At 35.6% G+C, this 16,820-nt stretch overlaps 1 protein-coding gene across 1 annotated transcript in view; it reads left to right on the forward strand.

Moving 5' to 3' along the window:
* The window catches only part of Pgi (glucose-6-phosphate isomerase), a 93,752-nt gene that overhangs the window by 35,361 nt on the left and 41,571 nt on the right, over positions 1–16,820 (forward strand). The window contains exons 7-8 of the mRNA XM_067143593.2: positions 5,047–5,186; positions 11,317–11,500. Of these exons, the coding sequence (XP_066999694.1) occupies positions 5,047–5,186; positions 11,317–11,500 (324 nt within the window). The remainder of the gene's footprint in view (positions 1–5,046; positions 5,187–11,316; positions 11,501–16,820) is intronic.

A 16,820-nucleotide genomic window follows, 5' to 3' on the forward strand; every position in this document is an offset into this window, starting at 1 on the left:
CGGAGTATGTTTGAAAAAACTGCACTAGCCAGTTCCTTACATTTTTTCGACAGTACTTCAAACATTCTGGGTGTATACCATCAAAACCCAGGGATTTTCCATTTTTCAATTCAATTAGGGCAAGCAGAAGCTCATGCTCAGTAAAAGGAGCAGAAATGTTGGAAGAAGTAGTGGTTTTTTGTAAACCTTTTGTGTAATTTGTCTGGCTTGGATTTGGGAAAAACTGGCAATGCGACTGCCAATATGATTAGGTGAAGCCTCTGGTTTCAGCTGGGGACTGTGAGGTATTCTTCCTAGCTTCTTTAGAAGGCTCCAAGCTTTTCTACTTGAGTGTCTGAAGTCCAGTTTATCCATGGTTTCCTTCCATCTGCTTCGTCTAGCTTCATCTAGTTTATGAAGGAGCTCGTCAGCCACATCTTTTTCACCACTCCTCTGGAAATCCTCATAAAGTACTTCACAAGCCTCATCCTATCCTGGAATAAAGTCTTTTCTCACTCCACGGGGAATATGTCTTTTAGCACATGTTAGAATAGCTTTCACAAACCTAGAGTAGTTACTAACCTCAGGAGGAATCCATTGTATGGTACTGTCAAGATCAGCTGAATAGCTTTCCCAACTAGCTTTACTGAAGTTCCAACGAGGGAGTGGAGAGGATCTCATAATAGGAATCTGCATTCCGATTTCCAGAAGTACAGGTTGATGTTGACTATGTGGAAAGTTCATAAGAACTTTATGAAACACAGGTAAGCTGGATCTCTGATGATCACATGAAGCAAAGCACAAGTCAGGATTGGTTTCTGAGTCCCATCTTCCTGACTTGAATGTACGCTTGTCTTTTGGATTGAAAATCAGTTGCATGTTAACAAAGCTATGCCCACTCTATAAGTTTTTCTCCACACTGATCACTATATCTATAACCCCACAGAGTATGATGACTATTGAAATCACCCACATAGGTCGATGGGTGAGAGATTGTTTGAAGAACACTGTTAGGCCAGTGAATTTATAAATATTTATGATTGATACATCATTAACTCTTGTAGTGATGTTGAAAATGCATCAGAATTAGCTGAGACTAAATAAGAGCATGCGATGGAATTTCGAACAAAGGTTGCAGTTCCATAAGACTGATGATAAGTAGCTCCCAGTAACTTGTATCCAGGAATGTTTCCTCTTGAACGAAGCTGAGATTGATCAGAGGTATGAGTTTCCTGAATGCATATTACATCATCATTATTTTCCAATGCCAGTTTGGAAAGGTAGTCACTTTTAGATCTACTGATTCCTTTGATGTTGATTTGAAGGACTCTGAGAACAGTTCCCAAGGGCTTTGCAGATTGGCTCTCAAAAGAGCTAGTATCATTCGTTTCATGTACCATTAGCCAGGAGATCACAAGTGATAATCTGGCAACCAAAAGCTGACATTCAGTTCAGTACTAGCAACACAGTTACCTGTACCTATCCAGGAGCACCACGGGGAGGAGTCAGGGAACTTGAACAGTACCTCAACATAAAAGCATCCATGGGTGATTTAGTACAGCATGCATAAAATGCATGGTGAAAATTTTTAATGTCATTCATTTTCAGTAATTTGCACCTTTTCTTCCCTCTATGATTGCAGGTGGTATAATCAGGTAAACACTTTGCTGAACATCTGAAAAGAGGAAGGAGTATGCTATTTAGAGGAAGGTTATGCGAGAATTATAAGCTGTTAAAAATTAAATAATTGAAAGAGGTTCAACCTATTCAATACATAGGAAAGAAATGTAGTGATTACATTTTTATTTAATAGTAAATATAAATGGGACCGGTTTCGACCCTAGTCCAGGTCATCGTCAGCCGTAAAAACATGTAAAACAATGCATATGAAAAAGAAAAAGATTAATTAAACTCTGGATTGGTATAAGATGAAACAGTACGTAATATTAAGAATGGTAGTATGGCACACGCAATGATAGGCGAAGTCTCACAATGTTTATGAATATTGGAGAACAGTCAAAAGGGTCAGTTTCCACACTCTGTCAGGCACAAAGTCACAACACTATCAAATAATATATGAAGATCATAAATAACTTGAAGTCGCAGACGAATAGATTTGTAGAAGCAAACCGCCAGCTCCCGGTGATCAGCGCGGCACATTCAAAGTCATGCGCTGCGGTTTCGAACGCCAAAGTAGAATGGAGAATATCCTGAAGGTCCAGTATTTGTCTCGGTTGCGGGAAGTTAGGTACGTGTATATAGAAATATACAACGCAAATCAGTATAATTGAATGAGTACTTGCGCAAGTACTCATTCAATTATACTTGCGCAAGTACTCATTCAATTATACTGATTTGCGTTGTATATTTCTATATACACGTACCTAACTTCCCGCAACCGAGACAAATACTGGACCTTCAGGATATTCTCCATTCTACTTTGGCGTTCGAAACCGCAGCGCATGACTTTGAATGTGCCGCGCTGATCACCGGGAGCTGGCGGTTTGCTTCTACAAATCTATTCGTCTGCGACTTCAAGTTATTTATGATCTTCATATATTATTTGATAGTGTTGTGACTTTGTGCCTGACAGAGTGTGGAAACTGACCCTTTTGACTGTTCTCCAATATTCATAAACATTGTGAGACTTCGCCTATCATTGCGTGTGCCATACTACCATTCTTAATATTACGTACTGTTTCATCTTATACCAATCCAGAGTTTAATTAATCTTTTTCTTTCTCATATGCATTGTTTTACATGTTTTTACGGCTGACGATGACCTGGACTGGGGTCGAAACCGGTCCCATTTATATTTACTATTAAATAAAAATGTAATCACTACATTTCTTTCCTATGTATTGAATAGGTTGAACCTTTTTCAATTATTTAATTTTTAACGTTAATACTTTAAATACGGAACAATGAAATTTTTATCTTTAAATTATAAGCTGTGCAAGTACAAACACCTTTATAACAAACACGATTTCAGCATAACGCAAAAGCCACAGAAATAATAACCTAAATTGCATGCCTAATTTTAAGATGAAGGTGAGCGTGCACGGCATACCTTTTTATCACATTCAAAATATTTTATAATGCTTAAAACCTACCCGTCAGCAACTATGGTGCCTTCAAAATATTTTACCTAGACTTGAATAAAGGCTGTCAGGACAATGATTTAAAATACTAACCTCATCTCTTTTTTTCGCGACAATTTCAAAGAGGTCGGGTCTCGCTGTTATTTTCTGGAATGACACATTTCTGTTTCTTCCATAATAGGAGAGTATTAGGAGCCTTAGGAACACATAACACAGGAAGTTGATTAATTAAACCAAAAATTAACTTCTTCCGTAAGAAAACTCAATATCTGCAACAACAACCTGTCGGCCATGTTCATTTACATGCTTACAGCTGATCACGTGATCGGTGTCCACTTCGTCATTGGATGAAAACAATTTTGGCCGGTTTTGAAGCTAATAGTACATGGACTTGGCTGTTTATGAAACTAATGGCCGTTTTAACCAGCAGTTTTAAACAGTTTATAGCCGGTTTTGAAACTCAGTTTCACCGCCAAAGTGTCACATGTTCATAAGAGATTTCATGGTGGTAGAATCTGAAATTCTTTGAAACTACACGCCTCAAATGTGGAAAGGAAATGTACCTTGAAAATACTTACAGGGGCCTAATTGAATATGTCTATTTGTGTCCATACTTATGTATAATGCCTGTCTGTTTGGTCATTGGCCAAGAGGTTGGTTGGATCCTCAATTGTATCACCACCAAAGATTATGCTATTATAGGCAAACTTTAAAAACTAATGGCAGCACCTTCATCTTCACCATTTACAGTTACATCAGAAGCTTCACAACTGACTGTGACCTCGAGGAATATTTTCTCATTGGATATTATGCAAAATAGACATTGATGCAGCCATTTTAAAATAAGTTTTCCTCTTTTAGCATGAATCACTGTTTCACAAAAATCATGCTATCCAATACAAATGGACCTTTTCAGGAAGCTAAAAATCCATTCTTTCAGGGGTGCTGTTAATAAGGGGGAGGAGATCATGTCCCCTTCAATATCCGCTTATTTTGGACCTAGCTGTATGATTACTGATATAAATAATTTTTTCCTAACAGTTTGGTATTGATGTCTAAGTCTGGAATAAGAACATCATCATTTGAACTTATTTAAACCAGAGAGATTTGTTGTTTATTTAACTTTTTAATTGTTTAAACTTTTTTGTGAATTGTTTCTCTGATAGAATGTAGATTAATCGATATGTTAAACCTGGTTTCTTAACCACGGTTTACCGCTTTAGCTAGAATGAGGCCTAGCAGTCCATAGAAAGTTCAGAGTCTGTATAGTACCTATTCATAGGCTTAATGTAAGCTTCCAGTTGTAGTGTAAATGTTTTTGCAGTTGTGATTGATTAATGTATTCATTACAGTTTCTGTTATTGAATTACCATTACGATTCCATCTGTATTATCAAGATTAAACCCAAATATATCATTGTACTAATCCTTTACAGGGAGAGGACAAATATTTTTATGTTGTCTGTCTGTAGATGGAGGGTTGCACAGAACTAAATTATAAGGTGGACTACTGTATATTTGCATTGAATAAGCAACTTTTTGTGGACTTTGGAGTTAGCCTTTGCATCAAACCCTTCTGGTGTTTGTGTTGTCTCTTGTGGGTATTACTGATCAGTAGTAGTTCATATCTGGGAGAAAGCCAGGCTGAGTGGCCCAGATGGTTGAGGCGCTGGCCTTCTGACACAACTTGGCAGGGTCGAACCTGGCTTAGTCCGGTGTTATTTGAAGGTGCTCAGATACGTCAGCCTCGTGTCGGTAGATTTACTGGCACGTAAAAGAACTCCTGCGGGACTAAATTCTGGCACCTCAGAGTCTCCGAAAACTGTAAAAGTAGTTAGTGGGACGTAAAGCAAATAACATTATTTATTATTCATATCTGGGAGAAATAAAAGTGCTGACTGTTTTTGCTTTATATTCAGATGCTTAATTCCATATTTTTCTGAATAAACATGTTTTTTGTTCTTTAGGCACCAGTCATCTTGGCTTTGCTGGGTATTTGGTACAACAACTTTTTTGGGTGTGAGACTCATGCTCTGTTGCCATATGATCAGTACCTGCACAGGTTTGCTGCCTACTTCCAACAGGGTGACATGGAATCGAATGGCAAGTATGTAACTATATTCTTTTTGCATTTATAATATTTCCTTGTTGTACTGTACCTTAAAATAGGATCTATTGTTGGGTTTACATAGGAATATGTCCTTGTACAAGTTTGTTGGAAAAGTCATAGGAAAAGTGGAATCTGTTTGGCTTAATTCATTTTTAGAAGAGCAAGATATTTAATGCACATTAAACTGATGAGCGATTGAATTAGACATAACTGCTGTTGTGGTCAAATGGTGCTGTGGCCAGCCCAACAAATGTAATAGTTCAGCGTGGTACATGACTGCAATATCGTCACACCTGGTACTGGGTGTATGAGTAACAGGTGAGCACAGGATGGGTAAGACACGAGATCTGAGCATGTTTGATTGCAAACAAATTGTATAATATAACTATTTAAAACAGTTTATTTGAATCCGCCTTGATCAATACACTCATTAAATGAAAGAAAAACTATTTATTTATTTATTTATTATTTATTTATTTATTATTTATTTATTTATTTATTTATTTATTTATTTATTTATTTATTTATTTATTTATTTATTTATTTATTTATTTATCACAAGATACAGCTACACATTAAACCAAACATGTTTCGGGAAATCTCAACCATTCCCTTCCTCAGTGGTCAAATCAAAGAACAAAACAATATCACACAATCTTTTGTTTTACAATTTAAAGAAGTATTGTCCTAGTACACCATATCAAAGAGTAAAAAGAAGTATTATAAAAATGATCAATACATAAAATGTTGGTTGAACTGAATGAGAAGTACTATATAAATTTCAGATCTTCAAGTTTTTCTTCGTTTCTTCTTTTTGCTCCTTTAATGATCGTATGCTAGTCTATACAGTGGGTTATCTTCTGCACTTCTCTCTTTAAACTTGATTCAAAATTATTTTTTTGTGTAAGGTAAATTTCTAAATTTTCCAAAACATTAATTAATTTTCCCTTTTTGACCAAATGTAATAATTTCATGTCATTGGAAATGTCTGTAAATTTATGATTCATTTCAATCATATGTTCTCCCATTGCCGAATATCATTTATGTTTAACCGCATTAACATGTTCTTTGTACCTTATAGCCAAACTTTTACCAGACTGTCCTATGTAACCTTGTTTACATGTTTGGCATGTTAACTTGTAAATTCCTGATTTATTAAATATACATTTATTCTCTATCTTATCTGAATTGAAAATTATCTTATTAGTATTATTATCCGTTTTATATGTGACATTGATGTTCTTTTTCCTGAAAATTTTAGCCAGTTGATAAGAATGCTTATTTCGAAAAGTTAGAACTGCAAATTTCTTTTTCTCTTTTCGCTCTTTAATTAAAGTTGTTTTTGGTTCATTTTTCACTTTATTTATCAATCTATTAATAAATATCTTGGGATATCCGTTGCTACGAGCGATTTGATGGATTATATTTATCTCTCTATTATGATTCTTCTTAGACATAGGTATGTTCATAGCTCTATTAATTAAACTGTAAAATGTTGCCTTTTTATGTTGACTTGGATGATTGGAGTCATTTTACAGTTTAATTAATAGAGCTATGAACATACCTATGTCTAAGAAGAATCATAATAGAGAGATAAATATAATCCATCAAATCGCTCGTAGCAACGGATATCCCAAGATATTTATTAATAGATTGATAAATAAAGTGAAAAATGAACCAAAAACAACTTTAATTAAAGAGCGAAAAGAGAAAAAGAAATTTGCAGTTCTAACTTTTCGAAATAAGCATTCTTATCAACTGGCTAAAATTTTCAGGAAAAAGAACATCAATGTCACATATAAAACGGATAATAATACTAATAAGATAATTTTCAATTCAGATAAGATAGAGAATAAATGTATATTTAATAAATCAGGAATTTACAAGTTAACATGCCAAACATGTAAACAAGGTTACATAGGACAGTCTGGTAAAAGTTTGGCTATAAGGTACAAAGAACATGTTAATGCGGTTAAACATAAATGACATTCGGCAATGGGAGAACATATGATTGAAATGAATCATAAATTTACAGACATTTCCAATGACATGAAATTATTACATTTGGTCAAAAAGGGAAAATTAATTAATGTTTCGGAAAATTTAGAAATTTACCTTACACAAAAAAATAATTTTGAATCAAGTTTAAAGAGAGAAGTGCAGAAGATAACCCACTGTATAGACTAGCATACGATCATTAAAGGAGCAAAAAGAAGAAACGAAGAAAAACTTGAAGATCTGAAATTTATATAGTACTTCTCATTCAGTTCAACCAACATTTTATGTATTGATCATTTTTATAATATTTCTTTTTACTCTTTGATATGGTGTACTAGGACAATACTTCTTTAAATTGTAAAACAAAAGATTGTGTGATATTGTTTTGTTCTTTGATCTGACTACTGAGGAAGGGAATGGTTGAGATTTCCGGAAACATGTTTGGTTTAATAAAGTTTTTCTTTCATTTAATGAGTGTATTGATCAAGGCGGATTCAAATAAACTATTTTAAATAGTTATATTATACATTTAGACTAGTCAATACGGACCAAACACAATATTAACCTATCATGGTTAAGTTTATTAACAGTGCAAACAAATTGTCGGTACAATTTATAAATTTCATTGTGGGGTTTTGTATTGGCATTAACATGATAGAAAATGCTCCATTATTTGCTTATGCTTATGTTACTCCTGCTACTGAAGTTTAGAATGCACAAGGTAATAATTATTATGATAATTTCACTATACCTTTAGTAATATTTTAAACCCATAAAAGTTGTGCTTTCCCAAAAATTACTTTTGTCATAATTCTTTAATGAGTTTTTGTAACATTCAATCATTTTTGTCATTTCATTTGTTGATACAAATATCTCAAACTATTGAAGATAGACAGCTGAAATTCTGTACAGAACTCTGAGGCAGCTATTACATTAATTTAGACCATTTTTAGGGTTCTAGGAGAAATACTTCCAATATTTAGTTAGGACCAACCATTGAAAATTTTCAATATTTCTTGTTTGTAAATATAAATATTCACACTGTAGAATTCTCACACACTAGAAATGCAGTAATTGTCTAGTTTGAAGGCCAGATTATGGTGAACATTGATGAACAATTTCATTCCACTAAAGTTGCTGGTTTCTGAGACACATGTACCAACTCATGAAGTGACAGAATTTATTGAATGTTACAAAAACTCATTAAAAAAATTATAACAAAAGTAGTTTTTGAGAAAGCACAACTTTTATGGATTTAAAATTCTTCTAAAGGTATATTGAACCTACCACAATGATTATAACATTGTGCAAACTTCAGTAGCATGGAGTACCATGAATGTAAGCAAATATTGGAGCATTTTCTATAATATTCACATACAAATCCCCTTAAACTCAACTTTCTTTTTAAGAGATAATTTCTGCCTTCCAGTGCTTTTTAGTGGCTAATCTATGATTACATAAACTTAGCTTACCATCTGTTTTGGGCTTAGCGTAAGGTGATTGTGATTATATTGCTGATGATGATGCTTGTTGTTTAAAGGGGCCTAACATCGAGGTCATCGGCTCCTTGTGATTATATTAACAACATATTCTGCATTGAAAAAAGGGGGTATAGTGCGCATTGGTATCACCTAAATATCACTATAAAATTTGTCACAAATGGAACATAATAATTACTTTTACACATATCAAGTGAAAAATCCCTGGCAAATTAAGAAATATATGTTTTTTGGAGAATATTAATACGTACTTTACTACTTTACAAGTACATTTGGTGTTGCGCCCACAGTGACACACGTATGTCTTTTGTCTTACACTTTGAACAATTTCGTGTGTGATATCTGTGTTCACTGAAGTTCTTTGCTTTCGTTTCATTCTTCACTTCTCAATGACATCATTTCATGAATTGTATCGCGATATGCAATATTTAATAGGCGACAAAATGATATGGCCAATGTACATAAGAAAAATTCAGTGGACTAGTGATTTCGTTCGAACAGAAATAAAAATATTTATTGGTCCAGGGATCATGCTATTTTTCTTTTGACCTCCATTTTGCTGTTTGTACTGGCCAAAGATAATGAGAATCTACAGACATAGCACTCCCATTCCACGGTGCTAGCCCTGGACCTGAATAAAGTAACAAAAGACGGCACCAGCAGCGAATGACAAAGATAATGAGAATCCACGGTGCTAGCCCTGGACCTGAAGAAAGTAACAAAAGACGGCACCAGCAGCGTAGTACGACATAAACCAGTCCTGTCTACAAGCCTTAAATATGTTTTCATATTTCTCAAATAACGACGGTATTTCTTAATTTGCCAGGGATTTTTCACTTGATATGTGTAAAAGCAATTATTATGTTCCATTTGTGACAAATTTTATAGTGATATTTGGGTGATACCTTTGTGCATCATACCCGAAAAAAGGTGGATCAATCAAATTTCCCTTTACTGTATGAGGTCTAATTAGTACTTGTTTTGTTCGATTTGTGGGACATCTTCATCTAAGAAACAGACAGACAGCACATGCAAACAAGCCCAACTGGACCAACGCGGAGACTCCTAACTACACATTATTATCGAAAGATGACACTGCATTCCTACCAAACTTCAGCTATGGTTTAAAGGAGTTTCTCTCTGTCCAAATAGAAACTAAAATCCACAAGAACTTAAGTAAATACACAAATTTCACATATATACATTGAAAAAAACAACCATAAATATTCATCAAATTACAACGCAGTGTTAATGGCAATAACAACTTGCTCCTAGAAAGGGAAGAAAAGAAGACAACGCTCAGCAAAACTTTTCATTAATGTGCATTATTCTTCATAGATTGAAATGTTACCATGGTTTTCTAAGTGTCACCAAACATTTTACCAGTGTTGAACATATTTTAAACAATTTTTAATCGCCTAATGTTTTATTGTCTGTGTCTTTTTTGTATTGCATGCTTTTTAGCTGAAGATTTCCCACAAATTGGGACAAAACATGTACTATTTAGACGTTAAGCTAAGTTGAAAATAGACAGTAAGTTAAGTATATGTAATGATAGATTAGCCATTAAAAAGTATTGGAAGATGGAAATCATCGCTTAAAACCGAAGTCAAATTGTCGGTGCCATATGATTCTGTCTCTAAAGTCATGCAGGCAATGGGCCTTCCATGGCCTCAAGATCGACCCGCTCGCGCGTAGCAAGGAATCGATATGGAAGATGATCAGTCGCGTTCAAAATAAACGCTGGAGTAGAGCGTATGAATATTGATAATGGATAAAAACTAACATGCCCGAATTTGACCGTAATAATGGATGAATCATTAAAAGGGTTCTCACTGTAACCAAAGGATATTGCACAGATCAGTACAGGAATTTTTGAAGGTTATAATAACATTGTCATTAAAACGGGGGTTCTCTTTTGCTACAGTGGCCACGGTCAGACGTGTATCAGAATAGAAATAAATATCTGAGAATTTTAACATTTCCGTAATGCTACATGCGGGTTTCGCCCTATTGTGAATTACGTTAAATCGAATATAAAATTGAATTGTTCTTATGGAATAATTTTCTGGGACTGGAAATTTCTTCCGTTAAATGCGGGTTTACGTTAAATCGAGGTTGCGCAAAATCGGGGTTATACTGTATTTGTATATATTTTGATCTAATGATATATTGCCCATTTTTCGTTTCCTTAATGATGGTCAGAGAATCACAGCCATGTAAGCATTGCAATTTCATTGTGACTTTACACGAGCTGGTAATTTATTTATTTTGTGAATCCCTGTTAAGTTTCAAATGCGAAGAGGTTTCCCATTTTCATGAGAATAAACTGTGCAAACTAATTTCAAAATAAGAGCTATTGAAATACTCACCATTTAAGAATTAATTTTTAATTCAAGAGTTCTTATGAAAAATGATTTCTGCAGCAGAATATTTGAAGTTACTTTTTATCATATATGTCTCCCTCAACTGACCTCAGTGAAATTTTTAGATGAAATAAATTGTTTATGCTAAAAGATTGAAGAATAGAAAATAATTCATAAGGAATATTTAATGATTACTAGATCAACTAAACACAAGAAAAAGAAAGGAGACAGTAATTTAAACTAATCTTGTCATGAAAATTCCAGATTCGTGACACGGAGTTCGGGCAATGTGACATACAACACAGGTCCCATTGTGTGGGGTGAACCTGGTACTAATGGACAGCATGCTTTCTACCAGCTGATCCATCAGGGCACCAGACTTATACCCTGTGACTTCATTGCACCAGCTCAGACACACAATCCAATCCAGGATGGCTTACATCACAAGGTATGATCTCTTCAATTAATAAAATATTTTTGGAATGGACAACTGCTATGTTAAACCAATTTGGCAGCTGGTATGTTACCATCCTTGGTTGAACCATTGTACAAATCTAATTGATAGTTATGTTCTTAATTCTGGGGCCAGTAACCTCAGTGTCAAGCTTCTTAAGATTAGTATTATCCTTATCAACTACAGTAATTTTTAGTCTCAGGTGTGAATGCTTTGTAGTTTTAATCTGAATAAGCTGATGGAATGTAATATCTACAATGAGGTATAGCTTTAATATTCAGTATTTGAGATATACATGTAGGAAATTTAACAGGATTTGAATTAGCCTTGTATTGCATAATAAAAAATGAAGAGGTTCTACATCTGACAGTAAGACAGAAATGCTTGCAGTTATTTGTTGATATTCAGTATAACTTATTCGTATGACAATGGGCCTTTTATGTTCTCTAAAGAGCACTGAATCTATACAAGGGAGAATTGTGCAGCACTTTGGGAAGGTGGCCCCCATTTCTTAGCTTTACTATTTACCATTTCTTGACCGATGAAATGTTTCTGCTAATAGTCAATAGCTGTGTGCTGTTGCAGGTAGTGATGGGCTGTATGAGTTGTGGGTTTTGAGATTTCTTGAGATTTGGACAATGACCTGATGCTTGCACGAGGTGTTGAAAGATCTCAAGAACGTTATTGCCCCATCGTACAATGAGCAGGGTGTAGTACTATGCAGAGCTGAATGTCGTTTGTGCTGAGTACACGAGTAGTCAACTGTGGGTCTTCTCCATTCTGTAAACTTCTGTCAGTGAGCCACTAGGCCACTCACTTCTAATGTGTGTTTATTATTGATGTGGTAATATATTATAATCTCTAAAGGATACATATTGTGATAGTGTATGCAGCTGTAATACTCTTATCCAAAGTTTCCCATTATATGAATGATTTATTTCTTTAAACTCCTGTCTGGAGGACACGTTTGATCATATTAATGATATCCATGATTTATGTGTCTTTAAAACCATGCATGATGCTTAGATTGGCCTCATTGCTTCATACACAATATGTGCAAAGTATGTAACAATATCAACATAATGGCAGGAAAGGAAACCGATCTCAAATGTTTGTTGTTTTTTCATACTGAAACATTTACACTAATGTAGGGTATAGAATTTGCTTGGTTTAGGTGCTTAATTTTTACGTAAAATTCTGAGGTAGTCTACAGTAGAAGTCTGTTATAGCGAGAATTCGTAACAGCAAAAAATTTACTCACTATAGTGGATTGTTGTTTTATCCAATTTTTTGTAAAAGTCGGGAAAACCTCCATACACATTAAAATCAGTATGGAACGGCAATCAGTTTGTTCAAAACTTGTGTTTTCCTGGATAATATCCACACTACTGCTTGTTTGTTATTTTTCGAGATCCGATACTACGTGAAAGTGTATGTTTAATTTCATTCTGAAAAAATTATAGTACCGTATTTCTCTGAATCCAAGACAACCCCAACTTTTTCCTTCAAAAAATTTAAATCAGACTTTCGTATAGAGTATGCATTTTTAGACTATTTTTAAACGCCGAACATTGACTTAAGTTATGCTGTTTTTTTTTTTTTTTGCAGCTGCACAATTATTCTTCATTTCAGTGGGTTCAGTAACCATTAAATTAAAATTGGCATCATGAACACTTTGAAGATTTGCTGGCAATACCTATTCCACACGTCTCTACAATACGATGATCCATCAGGAAAATATTCTTGCTTACTATAAAACTGTTACTTTCACTCAGCGTCAGATATAACTGGCTGCCGCTACATGCATGTCTCACTTGCTGGGTTCGGCCAAATTCAGCGCCTAGCAATGTATAGGCCTAATCGTGGACGTTGAAGATCAACGAACGAGTTTATTGAGCCATGGTATGGCAATTACGCCCTAGCGGTTTTCATGCACATACCTCACAATTTCATCTTCAACTTCTTTAAAGCGTCCTTGTTGCAGGCCACTGAATGAATTTTTTTTTATGGTACGCTTTTTAAAAGTATCTTTGTCTTCATGCTAACACCGAATATTGACTTTAGTTAGGCCTATGCCGTATTTCCTCGTGGCTACACAATTATTCTACATTTCCGAGTGTTTAATAAACATAAACTTAAAAATTGGCATCATAATATCGACGAGAACCCATTGAAAATTTTCCGGCATTGGATCCATCACAAAAATATTCCTGCTGTCTAAACTGAAAATTCACAACCTGTTTCCAGTCATTCGACTGGGTCAGGAATGGAATGAATTAAGCCCCTATCTAGTGGCGAGGATAGGAATTGTGCCAGCTGCCGGAGCCTGTCGCACTCCTCTGAGGCAATGATTAATGAATGACAGATAGAATGAAATTATATTGGAGAGTGTTGCTAGAATGAATGATGACAGGAAAAAACCAGAGTACCAGGAGGAAAGCCTGTTCTGCCTCCGCTTTATCCATCACAAATCTCACATGGAGTGACGGGGATCTGAACCACGGAACCCAGCGGTGAGAGGCCGGTGTGCTGTCGCCTGAGCCACGGAGGCTCACATTCCTGCTGTCTATAAAACTTAATTTTACTAAGCATCAGGTACAGTAGACGTGTTATAACTCCGCTACTGAGTAGCCGTGGCCTTTCTAAGAATTCGAAGGCTCGCATGTTTTGATGCCATTCTGCAGGTTTAAGAAGCTTTTTTTGTGGAGGCTAATAGAACACCATTCTCTCTTCACTATTTCCCGAGATCCAGTGACGTTACTCATAGGCACTGTACAACCGGTTGCCACGGCTAGCGATGTATAATACAGAGGTGGTCGTTTATTGTCAAAGAGTTTTGTGTTTGCGCATGAGGGGGGGAGGCGTGAAAAGAAGCAGCGTGCTTCCTGCGGTAGTTGCCAGTGGTGTTCATTACTGTTAGGCTGCAAATGCAGGATGACCCTTAATTTTTCACATGAGATTCCAAGAAAAAAAGTCATCTTGGATTCGGAGGAATACGGTATCACTCCAGAGGCTTCTGTGGCAAACACTTCAGTTTTTTTATTCAAATGGCGTCACAGAACCTAACCGTATGTGTATCATGATAACATATTTCAAACGCATGTAGAGAAATGATAATATCTTTGCTAAAAATTTACATGGGAATAACCTTTCCGAAATTTAACTAGACACGAGTGTGCTGTTGTGCCCCGTCTTACCTTGTGTACTGGCCATTCACATTGCACTACCATCCGCCGGACTTGTTCTCCACAGACTGACTGCCATTTTGAATGATCAGCTGACTCTCCCGCTCATCTGACCTCGCTCTAATGTCTCACACATTCTAGAATGAACTGTCGATCATATAAATACGCCTCTCCTCGCACAGCTGGGCAGGTTGAACGAGAGGCTGTTCCCTGCTGGATGTGCGAGCACTCCACACTGGATAGACTAACCTCTGAAATCAGCGATGTACTCTGCCATATGTTGAGGTGTATCACATTCTTACTTAATTTCGGTACAGTGAAACCTCGTTAGTACGTTCCTCAATGACACGTTCTCCTGCTTAGCACATTGTAAATTTGAAGTCCCGATGTCCATCGTATTAAATTTGTATAAAAAATACCTCACTTAACACGTCACGATTTTTCGCCTTTACTGCTTAGTACGATCATATATTCCCCAGACCTGAAAATGTTCTTTGTCATCCCTTGTGCACGGAATGTGATTTCCAACAGAGATAAAGAGCCCTCACCACGGGTCGGTTGGAGAAAGTTGTATCATAGTCTATTAGCTTCATCTCCATATTGATTGCTACTACAACATAAAGATAATTGAGAAGTCTCCACCTTATCATTACATTAATTTATTTACTTTAAAGTAGTAAATTCAGTCGGTACCGGTTTCGATCCTTATGGGATCATCCTCAGCTGACACATAAAGAAATAGTTAAAACATCACATATAAAAGATTGCTCCTTGTAAAACTAGTCCAAATAAATAGTGGGGTCATATGCCTCACACAGCAGGTGCTTTTAACCAAATAAATACTCACTAATGTTTTAACAAACAACTTTTAACGTCTGATTTAATTGGACTAGTTTTACAAGGTGCAATCTTTTATATGTGATGTTTTTGTAACTATTTCTTTATGTGTCAGCTGAGGATGATCCCATAAGGATCGAAACCGGTACTGACTGAATTTACTACTTTAAAGTAAATAAATTAATGTATTGATAAGGTGGAGACTTCTCAATTATCTTTATGTTGGAGAAAGTTGCGCGATAAGAGGAAATGACCTTGAATTCTCGAACACTTGAGTATATTGCGCCTTCGAGGGACAAGCTGTTAGCTGAGGTAAAGTTGAATTTTGCGTCATTGATTGGCAGCGAAGACTTTACACTCAAACATGGCTGGGTTTATTCAATGATACCCATTATTTACAGGATTAACCTTAAACCCTAAGTGATTAAAAATTCAATTTACAACTATGTTTGTTGGAGTAAACCTAACATTCTTTCCCCAACACTTTTTAGGACTAGCTGGTATACCACGCCGATATTCTGATTATCCAGACAGTTATACATCTTGAAATGTTGTTTCAAGCCTAGGGTCAGCTATCTCTTTTATTGGAATTATCTTCCTTATTTTCATTATATTAATGTGCTAAGTTAAAGCATAGTAATAGATTCTAATGCAGCTAGGAGCACTGAATTCAGTTTTCACACTTTTTTTTTTCAAAGCTGTCTTTTTTTCTTCAAAGCTGTCCTGTTGACATACATGGCATATGGTTGGGAATCACTTGAAATTATGCGTCACGAAGTTACTACCACAAAATGTGTAACAGAAGTGTAACTCTAGCAACCGTGCAGCCGTTAGTGTATGGTCATGACCGAGAGACATATCTACTGTATGATCATTTGATTTTCTCAAAGGAAAAGGGTGGTTTATTTTTTGTTCTATGTTCTTTGTTCTATGGAAAGGTCTTTTTTGTCAGTGAGATTGTTGAATAACTCAGTGCGCTTGATTGTGCTTGTAGCCTATTTCACATTCCAATCAGAAGTTAAAACTTTTCTTATTCAAAATCATTCTTTCCAACTTCGGAAACTTTCCTTCGCACACTCTTTTTTTTCCATATCTATTTTGCTTATATACATTTTCAATTTTCTCTCGGTTGCCTACAACAGTGTTCAAAGTAGAAGGTGCTAGTTTTAACGTTCGCGCCAACTCTACGCGCTTAAGATGTGGATTCCTTACTTCTTGAGGGATTTTAATTTTTTCTTCATTAGTGAGTGGTTTCACGACCCTTTTCTTATCCATAGTTCCGCTATCACAAG

The sequence above is a fragment of the Anabrus simplex genome, chromosome 3, assembly GCF_040414725.1.
Source record: "Anabrus simplex isolate iqAnaSimp1 chromosome 3, ASM4041472v1, whole genome shotgun sequence".
In the NCBI taxonomy this organism is placed as follows: domain Eukaryota; kingdom Metazoa; phylum Arthropoda; class Insecta; order Orthoptera; family Tettigoniidae; genus Anabrus; species Anabrus simplex.